This window comes from Telmatherina bonti (assembly GCF_933228915.1).
Source record: "Telmatherina bonti genome assembly, chromosome: 17".
Taxonomy (NCBI): Eukaryota; Metazoa; Chordata; class Actinopteri; order Atheriniformes; family Telmatherinidae; genus Telmatherina; species Telmatherina bonti.
This window is the reverse complement of record NC_136615.1, coordinates 17411092-17427729: the sequence shown is the minus strand read 5'-3', so window position 1 is coordinate 17427729 and position 16638 is coordinate 17411092. Positions and strand designations below refer to the sequence as shown.

Below are 16638 nucleotides of genomic sequence, written 5' to 3'. Positions count from 1 at the left end.
GATCAGCTACTGAAAGGTTGCTGCTCATGGAGTGGACTGTCTTCAGAGGAGGTGGGCTCTCTGAATCAGATGTATGCTGCACAGCACGTCACATCTGAGACGCTACAGACTCTGGTGGTAAATCAGTTCACATTTGTAGTTGATAAAAATAACCTTAGTCTTGTCCAGAGACCAATATTGTAAAACTCTGAAGCTAAACTGTCCGTGTAAAAGATGCATTCTGTGTCCATGTCTAAGTCAGAATCAAAACATATAGCTAAGAGACCATTAGTTACCTTGTCTGAGAACTAGAAATCACTTTTAGAACCACTTTCTACCATTCAGACATTTATTGTTATGAAGAAATGGGAATAAAATTTACAACATATTCCTGATTTAACCCCTCAGGAAAAAACACACAAATGACCCTCATAAACAAAATAATCTGGAAGGATCAAACACTAAACTTTTGAATTCCAAACAAAAACTCTAAAGACCCAAAACATAAGCTACGAAGAATGCTCAGGGATGTTTTAATTGAAATCTGGGGGGAAATGGACAACAAAAAAAAGCACTTGTGAAGTGTAGACTGTTGTCAAGCAATGAATTTCCACCCATATTGTGAAGAATCCTTTTAAAAGTTCCTGTGTCCATGTTTCCTTCAAAATTATTCCAAAAATATAACAGAGCGTTAAGTCAGACCAAGACCTATTCTCAGAAAAAAAAAATCATGAAAAGTCTTGAGCAAAGTTGCTTACAAACAGACAGGCAGATAAACGGGACAAAAACATGCTCAACAGTTGAAATTATGATGTGAAGAATTAATAACCTTCCAAACAAATAGTGTACCAAGCTTTTAGGATCATTTCCTAGAAGAACTATTGTTGTCACAACTGCTAAGATGCTTTAAATAAGTCATTACTTAATGCCAGAGTACTTGAACAGAATGTGCACATAAGTATCTATGCAACATTTATTCATTGATTTTTTTTTTTCCTCACCCATACAATACAGTATGCAGTTGCTCATATATTTTTATATCTTTTGTTGTTTTGTTTTTTTTCTGTTTTGGTATCTCAATTATCTACTTATGCATTTAAGGATTATATGACAATATTGGCTTTAAATAAATACATCCACGGTTCACAATGGAGCCTCTCTTTGAAATTATTACAAAACAAAATAGCTAAATAATTGAACCAATTTGCATTCTTGCCTTTGTGTTGTTGTGATGTGTGAAAAGAGATCTCAGAGCAATTATCATCTAGTTTTCAGGTAGAAATTGGAGATGAAATATTGGTTGGAGCTCATGGGGAATACATTGAATCTCTTGAAAATTACATATTGCAAAAGCAATGCATCCAGCAAATTCTTTAATATGTTCCAACCCTGGTAAAATTTAAACTAATAATGCTGTGTAGTATAACGATTATGCCATCATTTGGCATCGGTTCATAATTTTCAATTGCAATCACAGTAGCTGCCATTTAGTAAGTGCTTGGAGCGGGGGTCTAATTGTAGCCCTGTTTAGCAGTACAATATGAAATAAATATTTCCAGAAATTACACTGTTCAGTAAACTCTTTCAGACTTTAAGGAGTATCTCTGTTTTCTCACTTAACTCCAATCCCAAGCATTTCTGTAAACACCCACTAAGGGAATTCAAGGCAAAGCAGCAGCTCATTCAGTTGAAGTGGAAAACTGATTGAGGAAGAGAAGGTGACAGATGTGGAAAAATATTTTCCTTACAGCTTTAGCTAAATGCAAATCTGTCCTTCACACTTCCAAAAGCAATAACCTCCCCTAGCATTTATATACAATCTTGGATGTCCAGTGACTCCTTCACCATGTGAATGCCAGTACAAAGAAATATTCAAACTGTGTTGGTATACATATACTGCATTGTCCTCAGTGGCTGCAGGCAAATTTTAAATCTTCAGAACTTACTTGAACAACCTCATTGTTAGGTCTGAGAAGCACTGGCCCCATAACAGCTTCATGTATCCCACATGCAGCGTGCACCCAGGTTTCACACAAACACTACATTTGAAATATTTTGCGCTTGATGTCTCATTTAAAGCAACGCTGTGTACCAGAAACTAAACTTTAGGTAGGAGAAAGTTGAAATGTTTAGGATAAATTGCAAACCAGCACTAATAATTTTATCAAAGTTCTTCAAATGACACAGTAAGTCAACATTTAAACAAAGTTAAAGGCTTGTTAAATCAAAGTCTCCTTTCAAAGAGCCTGACTTTTTATTTGTTATTAATATTATGATTTAGTTTGCATATGAATCGAGCAGGTTCATGCCATGTTGTGTGGAAGCATTTATGAAATAACTAATTTCATAAATGCTTTCATATGTGAAATCAAGTCATTTTAAAATAAAATAATCACGATAAAGAAGAAAGCTGCTGTCCTTGGCCCTAACTTTACACTCATTAAACATCACAAGCAATACGAAGCATTATGTAAAATGTTTTATTGTTGTGTCCACAATGTTGTGTCCACTTCTTTTTTTTTTTTTCATACAGCCCATGAATCACAAGGTTGACATTGCAGGTAGCGCTTCAAACTCTTTGTAATAGAAATGGAAACTGCACTTAGCTGAAATAAATATGGAGTATGCTTTAATACTCAAGAGCTTGTTCTGTTTGTTTTCAATAAAAATAACAACAACAACAGTGATGTGATGCTGTTTTGGTTCAAACATATCAAGTGCAGCACACTATCACATATTTATGAAAGGGTGAATTTACTTTCAGTGATGGATGTGCAAAAACCAGTCTCTGGTGTCAACAGAACTGGAATACTGTCATGATGGTTGGATTGGTTTTTGGGGCAAACAAGAATCTTTGAGTTGCAGCAGAACAGGAATTGTGAAGCTTCACTGATGCACAGTTCACAGAGTTCGCAGTCAAACAAAATTTGGGACATGAATAAAAGTCTGCAAACCTTGACCTTTATCCTTGACATTTCATAAAGTGACCATGAAAAGATTCTCAGCAGTACTTAGCCAAGATCATATTTTTTACATAGGTGCCCCTTACCCTAAACAAAAATAAATTATTATAAGATATCCATTATCTTGTGATAATAAAATTACGATAAGGTTAAAATATGTATTGCAAAATTAAAAAAAATAATAATAATTTTGATGATGTAATAACAGGAATGGGAATAATAGCATAAAATTTCATTCACCATTCCCCCATGCTGGCACCTAATATGGTCAGTAAGGGTATCTTGCTGAGGACACTGAGGGCAGATTATGCTTCCCAAAGACATCAAGCCATGCACCAGTACAAACTGGTTTAACAAACTGGGGCTGCCCAGATTCAGGATAATGCATTTTTACAGAAGCAGAAAGTAGCAAGTTTCCAGGCAGATAATAAAGCTAAAAGCTCATCCAATCTGCCTGACTGCTCCTTTGTTTTTGTTTTTTTTGTTTTTTGTTTTTTTTTTCATACAAAACACTGTCCAATTCTATCTATCTATCTATCTATCTATCTATCTATCTATCTATCTATCTATCTATCTATCTATCTATCTATCTATCTATCTATCTATCTATCTATCTATCTATCTATCTATCTATCTATCTATCTATCTATCTGGTATCTCATCTCCTATTTGGAAATCATTTTGCAACCAGGGATGAAAATATTATATTTAGTAATTCATGTCACTAAAGTCCTTGAGTAAACCGTCTCAGATACAAATTGCAAGATCACATGAAGCTGTCCTGTGTGGTAATGCCAAACATTTAAATTTCAAATAGCTTTCAATTCAATTTACTCAAGTGGCATGTTTTGCCCTTATAATGGATATGGTTCTAATTAGGAGGCAGTTGATGGCAAAAGAGCCGTTTTGTATTGAGATCTCTATTTTTGTGTTTGTTGCTTAAGCAATTAGTAGGCTTTTTTCAAGTACCGTCTGTTCCTGAAAAGAGCAGAATTTCAATAACACCAAACTGTAAAAATGCCTGCTTTTGATTTACGAATACATTTAAGTTTTATTATACACTGCTTGTGTATAATAATAATAAAAAAAAAAAAAAAAATAGTTGCTCTATTATGCTCTGATATTTCATTGGACTGTGTTTAGCTTTGATTATGTCAACATTTCCTGTGGCACTATTTTTAATAAGCTCATGTAACTTTTTTTTTTTTTTCCACCCAGGCAGTGTTGCATTACTTTTCAGCAAGATCGTGTATTGATTAAGTCCAACTACTGGACAAAACCATCTGCAGCACATTCTAAAGATTCTTCATTGGGTTAAGCTCTGGAGTTTGTGGTGGCCAGTCCATGGGTAAAAGTGATGTGAACCCCCCCTTTCACAATTTGAGCCTCATGAATCCTTGCATCATCTTGCTATCAGGAAAGAAAAAAAATCTATTGATAGAATAACTTGCTTATTCAGTCTGCTCAAGAAGTCAGCTGACCTCATTCTTTGGGTAAATTATCTTGCTGAACCTAGACCTGGCCAATCGTAGCAACCCTAGATCACAGACTGCGCCACCGGCTTGTACAGCAGGCACTTGGCATAATGGCTTTATCATTTAATCTGCCTCTCTTCTTGCCCTGATGTTCCCATATCTCAGGAGCAGAGTAAAAATCTGGACTCATCAGACCACAGGACCGTCTTCCATTGCTCCAGAGGACGGTCTTTCTGCTCGCAGGCAAATTGAAACGATTTTCTCTGGTCATTTTTGCTCTTCTTATGGCTGTTCAGTCTCAATCCCTCGAGTTTCCTTTACATTAAACATGTGGAAAGGACCTTTCTTTTACTATTAACCCTTAAAGACCCAATCCTTGAAAACATAGTAAGACAGGTCCTAATTGAGGTCATGATGAGGTAATTTTTCTCTTTAACAAAATGCTAACAAATTGTTTTATGGATATTTACTATTTATGTGATATATTGAAATTCTTATCATTTTGTTGCTTTCTGGTTTCCATAAAGGAGCAAAAGACAAAAAAATCAGATTATGTTGAAGAGGATTTTGAGCAAAGTTTTGACCATAAAAATGATACCAAATGTCTCAGAAACATATGTATCATTTATGTCACCCTGGGCTGTTATGGGTGACAGTTAGTCCTCAGTTCTACTGTTTTGTTTTTTTATTTTCCTTCATTTGATTTTACAAAACATTTAAGTGACCGCAGATCACAGTCATCCAGTATTTTAACAACCACATTTCTTCCTAGAAAAAAGTATTTTTCCCACTATCCTTCTAGTTTTTAATAGCTCAATGGACCATTTGAACAGTTTCTTGACTGCCCCAGATGTTTTGTTAGTTTGATGCATGCAAATGATTTGACCCTATTTTTTGAACAGACCAACATCTTTTCCACAAACAGTTATTATGTCTTTCAACACCATTGTTTGAGAAACAAAAAGCTACTCATTGAATCATTTGGGGTTAAAAAATTTCTTACCAATTGAAAGATAATCACCCATGCAGTACTCATCCAGTCTGAGGCTTGTACCTGTTTGCTTCATTAAATCCGTGTGGAAACATTTCTTCTGGCCAGGCAGTATTTAAAACGTATTAAAGCAACCATCAAAAATAAATTAACTTACCTAAAGAGTCAATGTAACGATCAGACCAGTGAGTGGCGTGAAGGGTCTTCTTGCCAGCTTTTGGTTTTGTATTGAGATTTTGCTGCCTGTTGGACAATATGACACCCTTTTGAGAACTAATGTTTGGTTTGTCCCCTTTGGGCTATTGTGTTAACATGTAAAGTTTGGCGGTTTTCAAAGATTTTTTGCCTCTTTTCATTATAACACATATGCAGTGGCTGATATTTTAATCAGACATACATACATAGACAGCTATAGTTGAAGAAACACAAATAAAGGCCAAAGTCCAAACAGTATCAAGTTTTAAATTAACTTCTTTCTCCAATCTTCCCCTGAGCAAACGTATTTAATTTTGTGTCTGCGCCTCTCTCTGTCACTCTGTGTACTTGGCTTGTACCACTATACCCTTTCTCTTTGATACTCTGCCCCCCTTCCTTCTTTCAGGTGGTGGTATGAGCCTAGTCTTACATCACATGAGACTGACCACATGGCTTCTCACTAAAAATAAAGTCTTGCCCTTTCTCAAGATTTGGCTATCCTCAATTCAACCATTCTTGTTCACAGCAAAATCTTAGCACTTAAAGCTATCTTGTTGATGGAGGACACACCACTGGCAGTGCAGTCAGACTGAGGTGTGACTCAGAGTACCTGCTGTATATTCTGCCATAAATGGATGATTTTAATGTTTTTATTATTTCATATATTTTATTTTTCTTTTGATTTAAGGTCATAACCGAAACAAGATGAAAGACAATTCTAACTGTGTTACATAAGTCGACAATGTATGACTCTAACGTTGGCATTTGGTACATAGGGTGGGGGCAAAGGAAGCACTGCTCCATAGGTAAAGATTGTAAGAAAGAAAGAAAGAAAGAGAGAAAGGTGGAAGGTCTTCTAATCAAGTTCTTGAGTCTTAATTACTCACCTTTAGGTCTCAAATGACTCTTAAGATGTGTGGCTAAAGGTAGACTTAGCCTTTACTTCTTACTTAATCACTAGTATTGCTTGCACTTTTTTGGTTCATACCGCTGTTTTCCTTAATGGGCAATTGTGAGATTGAGATAAAAGCGTCCTGACTCATAACTTGAAACAAAAGGTCTCAAGGTTAAATAAAACATAGCAACAACTCAGTCAGAGAGGATGAGCCAGAGGTTAAATGTAAATAGAGACAGGAAACACAAAAGGATGTGCAATACAAGAAGATTAAAAAGGAGGCTGTGGTTGAAAAATGACACTGTGATCCTTTCAGTCTGTTTTTAAAACTTATGCTCCAATTTAAACCCCGTGGTGCATGTAAAACCTCAGATTTTACCCTGAAATATTCTCAATTTTGCCTTACCACCTCATGGTTTTTCAATATTATTCAGAAAGAAAGGAAAAGAAAATGCCTAAATTGGCTTTAGAATTGAAAGAAAGAAGACAACTAAATAAAACCATGTATGGTAAAAATGCTCACTTGGCCATTGACAGACACAGCGTATTTGGAGAAAAGAAAGCATTTAATGCTTCCCTCAGCAATGATTTGTAATAGCAAGGGTTCTGTCAAAACATTTCTTTGTGGTGCCAAGTAAAAGTGAGTACTAACTGTCTATTCTCTTCTTTTTGAAGCAACATCAAGATCCAATAACAATCCTTTCTTCAGTATAAATCCCCACAAAGGTCAACTAATGAGAAGTTTTCAAGGCAGCCTTTTAATCTGTTTAGAATCTAAAGATTGTTTCTTGGCATCACAGATCCTCTGTTGTTGTTAAGCCTGGTAGGTATTTGGGAAATTGAGAGACAAAATAGTAATTTAGAGTGTTTTACATTTTCTCGGCAGTACAAAGAATATTGGCTGCTGCACACCCATGATGTCTAACCTGCTAATCTTTTAGATCGATTACTTGGGTACCTATCAAAGAAATAAATAAATGAGTAAGTAGGTAAGTTAGTGAGTAAGTAAATAATAAATAAATAAAATTTATGCTGAAAAATTGTGGGGTTTTCACTAGTAAGGTTGTGGTCCTGTGGGAATGTGGTAGAATGGATATAAAAGCTCAAAACTGGAATTCTGGAGCATTTTTTGAGAGCTTTTTATTTTAAAACATGGTGTTTTATTTTGTTTGTTTGTTTATAAATGATCTCAATTATCTTCTTCAAATAACTTTTAATACATAAGTATTAAATATCTTGCCTAGAAAGTATCTTCAGCAAATCGGGAGTTCTACACACACTATATTTTACACAATATTTACACAAAATAATGTATCGTGAATTTTTCTCAGACGCCTCAGTTATGAGATTACAAGTCTGAGCACTACACAACACTGAATTTCTTGGCAAGCACGCATAAAATTATATAATAGCAAATTTAAGAAACGGAGTGTGTTATCTTACTAATTACATTGTTTAAATGTGATTGGATAAAAAAAAAAAAAAGATCACGATGAGCTGCCTTCATGCATTTCTCAGAGCTTGAGATAAGATAAACAATACGAGAAAAAAACAATTTCAGTGCAACTTTTTTTTTTTTTTCTAGAGAACATCCAATAGATAAAAACATCCATCAAAGGCAATTGTTTGTTAGTTTACAGGGTTATTGATTGGGATGTGATAAATATTAAGTAAGCACCTGTGGTGATAAAACAAAAAAAAAACAAAAAAAAACAAAAACATGATTTGAATATTTATGGTTTAATTTAATCATTCATTTATTTATTTATAAAATATTGAGTTGAGATAACATGGGGAGAGTGGAGACTGCTATCTTGATGTAAAGTCTACTGTCTTCAGAGCAGATGGATGATCACTGCTGTCAATGGTCAGTGTTGTGCTAGTAATCAACGACAGATATTACATCTTTTAAGTCCAGATTAAACTTTTGACCTTTGAATAATAACAAATCATGGGGTTTTATTTGCCACATTCAAACAGAGATATGTTTCGTGTGTGTGATAGCGAGAGAGAGAGAGAGATGGTATTATTATACCAAAGGCCTTGGAACATGGAAACATTTACAGGATCATTAAAAACCGAATTTGAATTTTCTGACTATATTTATTTTTACTGATGACAAATTTTCTTTTTTTTTCATTACCCTTGTGAATGTTTTGGTGGGTTAATATGTTTTTAGACGTTTTTCTTAAATTTCATATTGTAGTAGTGAAACTGAATTAGCAGTTTCATGTTATCTTATGTCCTCAGACACAATTTCTAGTCTTATATGCGTCCAAAATAAATTTGTTTCTGAAAGAAGCTTGCCCAGCTACGCTCATGAAATATTTCATCGACTTGATGAAAAGCAAAGCGCAAGCCATGTGTACACAGAATTCAAATCAGTGTGAAAAAACTGGTAATCAAGCGTGGAAGCGCATAAATGAAACAAGTTAGCTTCTCTTACCTCCCAGTGTGGCTGAGATGAGAATGTGGGTCCCATATTTCTTAATAATAGTGTCGATGAACTGCTGAGTTGTGGGTCTGCGGCCCAGCAAGCGTACGCTCCGCTGGAACTCAGGCATGAGTGGCACGGGGTTCCGGATGAGGTCCCTTCTCTCAATTGCAGTGTTCCTCACCTTCCAACGTGCAAATTCCCTGATGAATTGCAAGAAAAACAACTGTTCACAATGATACCTAGTCACTCAAGATATAACCATAAAACAGTATTAATTACTATAACAGCAAGTTAATTACAGGGACTAAGTCTCAACAAATGTATTTTTGAGAAGCTACACTTTCGGTGGTTCACACAGAGGTATAGCTCAGGAATAATGCAAGAGAGTGTGGTGTTTTAACAGTATATTAAGCAGCTCTAAGTTGTAATTAGGTACCCAGATTTTTAAAAATGCATAGTAACTGCACAAATTAAAACAGGTGTCCAAGTTAAAGCACTTTTTAGGAGTCAGTTTTGGCATTGTATTTAGTTAGAAATTACTACACAAATCGCTCATAATTTCACCATCGTTCTACTACCATTCTCTGTAACAGAGGGCTTTTAACAAAAAAAAAAAAAATCATCAGGAATATTTTCTGTATATGATGCCTTTTTGATTGCTGGACAGAAAATAGAGAAGAAACAACAACAAAAAAATAAAAACAGCATTTCTGCACATTAACAAAAAGCACCACTACATAAAATGTATCTGGTCCTGCTCTAGTTGTTTGGGGATGCAGTTAAAGATTTATTTTATAGTGTTGGAATGTGAAAATGATGCAGCAAAATATTTGTGTGAATGTTCATGATGTTTGCTTCAGTACCCACTGAGACACGCATCAAAAAAGCATTTCCAAAAGCAAACATTATAGACAACGCCGTTACTCTGAGAGTTTGGGAAAAATAAATAAATAAGAAACCCCCCCCCCCGCCCCTTCCCTGAGGAAGAAGAAGAAAGTAAAAGTAAGAAAGGATGGATGGATGGATGGAGAAAGAAACAAAGATAAGAAAGAAAGAAACAACATAAAACTAAGAAAAAAAGTAAAACAATTAAGTGAGGTTTTTCATTTTTCTGAGAGATTATTTAATAATTATTTGCTTACTAATTATATCTTTATATCTTTAGTAAATCAAGTTTTAATGTTTTAACATTCATATGAGAGAATGTTATACATTATATACATGTCTCTCTCTCTCTCTCTCTCTCTCTCTCTCTATATATATATATATATATATATATATATGTTTATATATATATATATATATATATATATATATATATATATATATATATATATATATATATATAAAATAAAATATCTTTATGCTAGGATCTATATTTTTCAGATCCTACCACTGTTTGTTTCTGAACAATCTTAAAAGTGTGCTCTTCAAGTTGGCTGAGTTATTTTCTTCACCAGTCATACTGAAGATGGTAACTTGACTGAAGCGCCTCACCAATTTTCTACCTTGTATAACTTTGCAGCTGAATTAAGTCTCATAATTGTTTGTTACTTTTGTACTTTTGTATGCAAAAAAATGCAGTCTCATAGCAAGATGCAGTGTTTCACGTTAATGTCAAGAAAGTTCCTGCTGTGATTTTACAGAGTTTAAGCAATGTTTATTAACTTCCTTTAAAAAACAGGGACAAAGGGACGGCAGCATTACAGAATGAAAAGCAATTTTGGTTTGAAAAGTCTATTGATGGAAATTAAAGTAATTTCATAATTACTAGCAGGTCATGATTCACATTATCAAAACTATATTGATACTGCATTCTGATCCCTTTAATGATGCTCGTAGCGTGTGAATCATGAGCTCAATTACAGTAAGTGTTCGACCAAAAGTGCATTATGAAAATAGTCTAAATTTTTTTTAACTATAAAACATTGTTGTCATTAAACTCCTATCTAACACATTTGATCTCTGACCGTTTTCATTTTCTGTGTAATAACTAAGACATATAAGTGATTAAATAGAAAAACGGAGACACAAAAACATCTAACCTAATTAGAATATATTTTATGATGATTTGAGCAGATCTGTGTACTGGGATTTTTCTTCCGTATCTGTTTTCTTTTGATTTTTTTTTCTGATGAAATACTTCAGGTTTCCTACACATTTACATTTCTACACATTAGAGCTTTGTTTGTTTGTCTTCTAGTTGTTGATTCAATCAGTCAGCTAAAGTAAAATAATTCTTTTCATCCTTCTCAACTAAGATAACTGCTCATAGTGTATGTAAGATTTCTCTCGCTCTCTCTTGTACACACACACAAACACACAAATATATATATATATATATATATATATATATATATATTTATATATATATATATATATATATATATATATATATATATATATATATATATATATATATATATATATATATATATATATATGTCATATAAATGTGTGTGTGTGTGTGTGTGTGTATGTGTGTGTGTGTTCCCATAATGTTCTCAGAACACATTAAGGGAAGCAAGATGAAGAGTTAGCTAAGGTCCAGCGACCGCTATCATCAGCCTATATTGGTGGAGATGAGTGACTATTACACAGGAGCGGATATTAGAACATCTATCATTGAAGCCAGGATTGATTGGATCCCTGGATTCTCTTTACCATATGTCCAAAATGTCTTTTGTCAAGATAACAAGCACTTTGAACAATCGCCACCATGGTTTATTAGCCTGTGAGAGCAAAAACAAAAAAGTCACCCATGTTTAGTATGTGTGCATAAATGAAAGTTGATGCAGAGTAAAGCAACCAATGGTTAATAAACCAAGAAAAGCAATAATAACTATATCAACAATACAAAAATCTCTTAATGTCTAAAATACAACATGTACAGGTATTAATTTCTTCTTTTTCCCATCAGAAGCACTTAATACTCTAACAGCCTTTTCTTCCTGCCAAAGCACATACATACATAGAGTGAAGCACCCAGGAAATCTGGTCTGAATATTTTAAACACTACAAAACACTTCTTTTTCAGGTGGACATGCTAATGTTTAATATTGTCACATCTATTGCATGCTTGTCACATTCTAACACCTTCTGTGCCAATGCACACATACAGCTGAGAGCAGCAGACAATTTTCCATTGAAGGGAAGGAACCAGCTCATTCCCATCACTTCAAACATGCCCCAGCAACATATAAACACATTTTAAAAAATGCGTAGTGTCCAATGACTTCATGTCATGACAAACTTATCAAGCCGCAATGTTGAAAGATGATTTTGACTGTTGTCTCCTTTACTGAGTGAGAATAAATCATTTTTCAAAAGCCTGTTTATAATTTCAGATAGCAGTAGATTATTACCTTTTTAAATATTATCTTCTGTTGGGTATAATTTTTGCTGAGTGCAAAATTGGATACTGATGTTGCAGAGTCTGCCATATCAATCTCCCACTACCAGTGAGTGTGTGTGTATGTGAGTGTCTGCATGTGTGAGGTTTATGAACCGTTGCCAGGCAATGTTGAAGTGTAATTTTTAATGATACAAATCGTGCTGATGCGGGCGTACCTCAATCCATAGGCTTGTTTAATTATGCTGTTACTTGTGTTAGCTCTGTGTGTGTGGGTGCAGTGTGATTATGCAGGCAGTGTTTTTGGCTTTTACACTGGTGATGTTAGTCTTTATGCCTTTATAGTTAACTGTAATGGTGTAAAGAACTGGAATGTTTTAATTGTCAAGCATTCAGACAAGAATAGTTCTGCATTTTCTGTCAAGTTGTGTTTTTTTAAATGCTGATGTGTTTTCGGGAACGCTGGAGTGCTTTTGGTTTTGTCAATTTATTTTCTACTGTACTGCTGGGTTTTGCATAACAACCTTTTGTGATACATGAATAATTGACCAAAAACTTTTTAAGAAGCTCAGAAAAAAATGTTTCGCTCTTGAAAAAAAAAACAAAAAACAAAAACGGAACACCATTAATAAAAGATAGAGCAGAGCGCTTTATAGCAGCTTCATCTCAAGCTTTCCTCACAAATAGGTGGGTCCCTTCAAATTGATCGGTCACTTACTTTGAATTTTCTGACACGTAGTCAGCAATGTGTCTGTCTGCCTGAGCTCGGCTTGACAGAAGCCATTTTTAATGCTTTATTCAGCACTCTCGATTAGTCTTTAAAGTTCCATTTTGCCCTGTCAGTGGACTGTTAAATGTACTACTTTATAATGCTGCCAAGCTTTTAAAGATAATATCCTGATAATTCTCAAAGGACATATCATTTTATACATTCTGTAGATTATTATAAAAGAGCTGTAAGAAGTGAAATAGCTCGTGCACAGACAAGGAAGGTGAACAAATACCTATATGATAACTCGTTTTGACTTTCACAACTGCTTTCCAGTTTATCTGTTTCATATAATGGCATAAAGTTATGCTAATATTACTTCGTGGCACCTCCCCAGAGGTCTTGCATTTGGGAATATTTTTTTTTAATTTCCTGCAAAAACAGAAGTGCTCATCTGAAAGGACAAAACTCACCTCTCCCACTCTGCTGATTCAGCAAGCACTCCTCCAGCTTATTTCTAAAAACTGGAGCAAACACTCAAACACAGAGCCGTGAGATACTTACAGATTTGCTGCAGATGCACCAGCCATTCCGGTGTCTGAGCAGCACCCTTTTGACCACCTCTGTCTCTCTTTTCTCCTCTCTTAGATATCAATTTATTGTCACTGAATGCGTCTCATGGCTCGGTCACTTCAATTATGATATAAAATGTTATGTGGCGGCCACATGCACTTGAGCCCTTCTGGACCAGATTAGACATGCCAGCAGATGGAACATGTGACATGATTCACTGCTTTACTTCATAGCTCCAAGACCAGTTTAATGACCTATCAAAGGAAGTTAAGAGGAGATAAATGGCATTGTGCTGCATAGAAGGGAGATGGGAACAGAGGTGATTATTGCTTTATGGTGTTTAAGTAACTCATGTGGGAGGTCAGCTGCTTTACATTTCCCTGTGCAACAGTGTCCGTGACCTTCATACAGGCTACATTATGTAAATGACAAGAGTAAATGAAAGCTTAAATTGTCTTAGAGTAAATACAAAAGGTGGTATCAATATTTTACATGAGATTCTGCAAGTGCATAAATGGCGGGTCATTTAAATACATATAATAATATCACAAATATAAGAATTCAGAGAGGAGTCTAATACACAAAACACAAGGTGTATTATAACAAGTTCCATATGACAGGCCGTTTTGTGAGTATCCTAGCGCTATATATATATATATATATATATATATATATATATATATATATATATATATATATATAAATTATGTAACTGTTCTCAGCTATTCTTTAGAACAGCTAAGTTCTAAACATGGTGCATGATTTGACACCTCTTCTGCATGAAATGCATTGATTTCATGCTAATGCTAATGCTAAGCTATAAATTTTGCATGGAAGTACATTGACCATATTACAGAAAAGGGGAAATAAAGCATGCAGGATGCAGACTGAGACAGAATCCAGAAGCACGGGCAAGGTTAAAAACATAATCAGGATCAAACAGGCAGGCAGACAAAGAAGAGAGCACTGGAAAGCAACACAGACAATCTGGCAAATGAGTACTGGGAGACTGGGAATATGTATACTACAGGGGCTTCTGAGCAGAGTAAAATAAGGTTAGTGAAGAGGTGGGTGAGATCAGGTTATGAGGCTGGTATGAAAATATTACTGTACACATTTATTTGATTAACTGTGCTAAAGAAAAAAGTATACTGTAAATAATGAAAGACGATGAAATTTCTCTGCTTTTTTTTTTCTTTCTTAAATATAATAGTTGATTAAATATGTCTATTTCTGTTTTCAACCTAAACAAGCAAACACATAAAAACTATACATTGTAAATTTATTTGAAAAGTGACATACTAGGCCAACAGGGAAACCTTAAAATCCCACTCCTGGATTTTGACAGGTCTCCACACTCTGTCCAGCCAGTGAGGGTACATTCCCATCTTCATTTTTTTTTTTTTTTCTATGCTTTCTCAGCACACTTTACTTGACTGCTCTAAACAGGCAAAACAGTTGCTCATTTAGGATGACATTCTCCGAAACAATCAAGAGCCTATGAAGTTCTGCACAATGACTCATAAAGTGTGGCCAGTGGAAGCATGGGTTGAGGCCCCTGAGGACTGGCGCTAGACACTTCTGGTATGAGTTGAGGTTTCTGGTTTTTGGGATGCTGTCCTGCAACCACAGATCTGGAATTGTGCATAATGAATCTGAGCACGCCCTCAAAACAAGTCAGAAGCTGACTTTAAAAGTCCAAAACTTGAGTAGTGTTGCTTTAAAGTTTTGTTTAGATTTCTTGTCTAAAATTAAGAGATGAGCTATGTGAGTTTGTTCTTGTGAGGGTGAAATTATAAAGAAGCATCTTTTGAAGATGTACTGGATGCAAAATGTAATGTACAACTGATTTGGCAGCATGAAAACACATTGAATATTGAACAAAGAACATTTAAACTCCTCTGCCACTGTCTGACTTTGATTATTCTGGAATTAATATTCATTGGGAATGTAACCACTCATTCACTGCATCAATGCATCAACTCAAGATATGTTAATTCACTTGCATCAGCCTTTTAAAAAAGATTTTATAAAAATTTCAGCACTTGATATACTTGAAGCATTTTAAATGAAGCTACTCTTAAAAAGCAGACTCTGCATGGCCATGCCAATGAGATTTACTAAAGAGATTACAACATCAATTCGAAAACTGAACACAATAGGTGAAAAAAAGTGAAATAGTTATATTAGTTTGAACATTTTGTACCATTTTGCCAGATCTGTAATGGTACAAAGGCAATAAAAATTAGACTGAGCAATTAAGAGCATTACTATACTTAGTTACTTCTAAAGATGTTCATTGATTCTGTTATAGGACAAATATTTTCTTAGATTGAAAGTCTAGATGTCTTCCAAAGATGTACCTGAGGTCTTATACCCTGCTTTCCAATGCCTGCTGAAACTGGTTTAGGAATATATTGCTGAAATAAGCAAGACTTTTCCAGAAAATCAAAATTTTCCAACAGCATATGCTGCTCCAAAATGTGCATCCATTGTTCAGGATTGATTTATTGATTTCCAGTTGATATCTTTGAAAACAAAATAATATAAAAAATTATCAAATTCACACAGAATAAGTTGATAAATAATCATACAAGTCTGTTATAGAAAACATGATGCAGCATTTGCAGAGAAGACTTGACATAAAGTCAATGTTTTCCTTCTTTTCTTAAATATTATCTCTCTATCTTTTAGCTAATTCCAGTAAATGTAAAAAAAACAGCAAGTGTGTGCAGGCAGTACCCTCAGTTGAGCTCACCAGTTCAAGTTTTGTTTCCATTTAGGAAGATGAAACCTTCTAAATCACAAAAATAACTAAGATGATGATGATATTCAAATAGCTTAACAATTATTTTATGTCACTGTTGATTATTTTTGCAATACTTCATTATTAGGTACAGCTCAAGTTAAAAGGTACATCTTAATGGATAAAACATGTGACTACTCCATGTCACAACACTTTTCAGGTTGTGTGCTGTCTGCTTCAATTAGAGCAGTCCTTTATTGACATTCAGTGAATACTCCCTAAAGCTCTGACAGGGGCAGGAAACAACTATCATACAGTGTGTC

General features: G+C 34.7%; 1 protein-coding gene across 1 annotated transcript in view; it reads right to left on the bottom strand.

The window, feature by feature from the left end:
• Positions 1–16638, bottom strand: part of brinp1 (bone morphogenetic protein/retinoic acid inducible neural-specific 1) — a gene marked incomplete at both ends in the record, with an annotated part of 82538 nt that overhangs the window by 48086 nt on the left and 17814 nt on the right. Inside the window, one exon of the mRNA XM_079256600.1 lies at positions 8945–9135. Coding sequence (XP_079112726.1) covers positions 8945–9135 — 191 coding nt within the window. The remainder of the gene's footprint in view (positions 1–8944; positions 9136–16638) is intronic.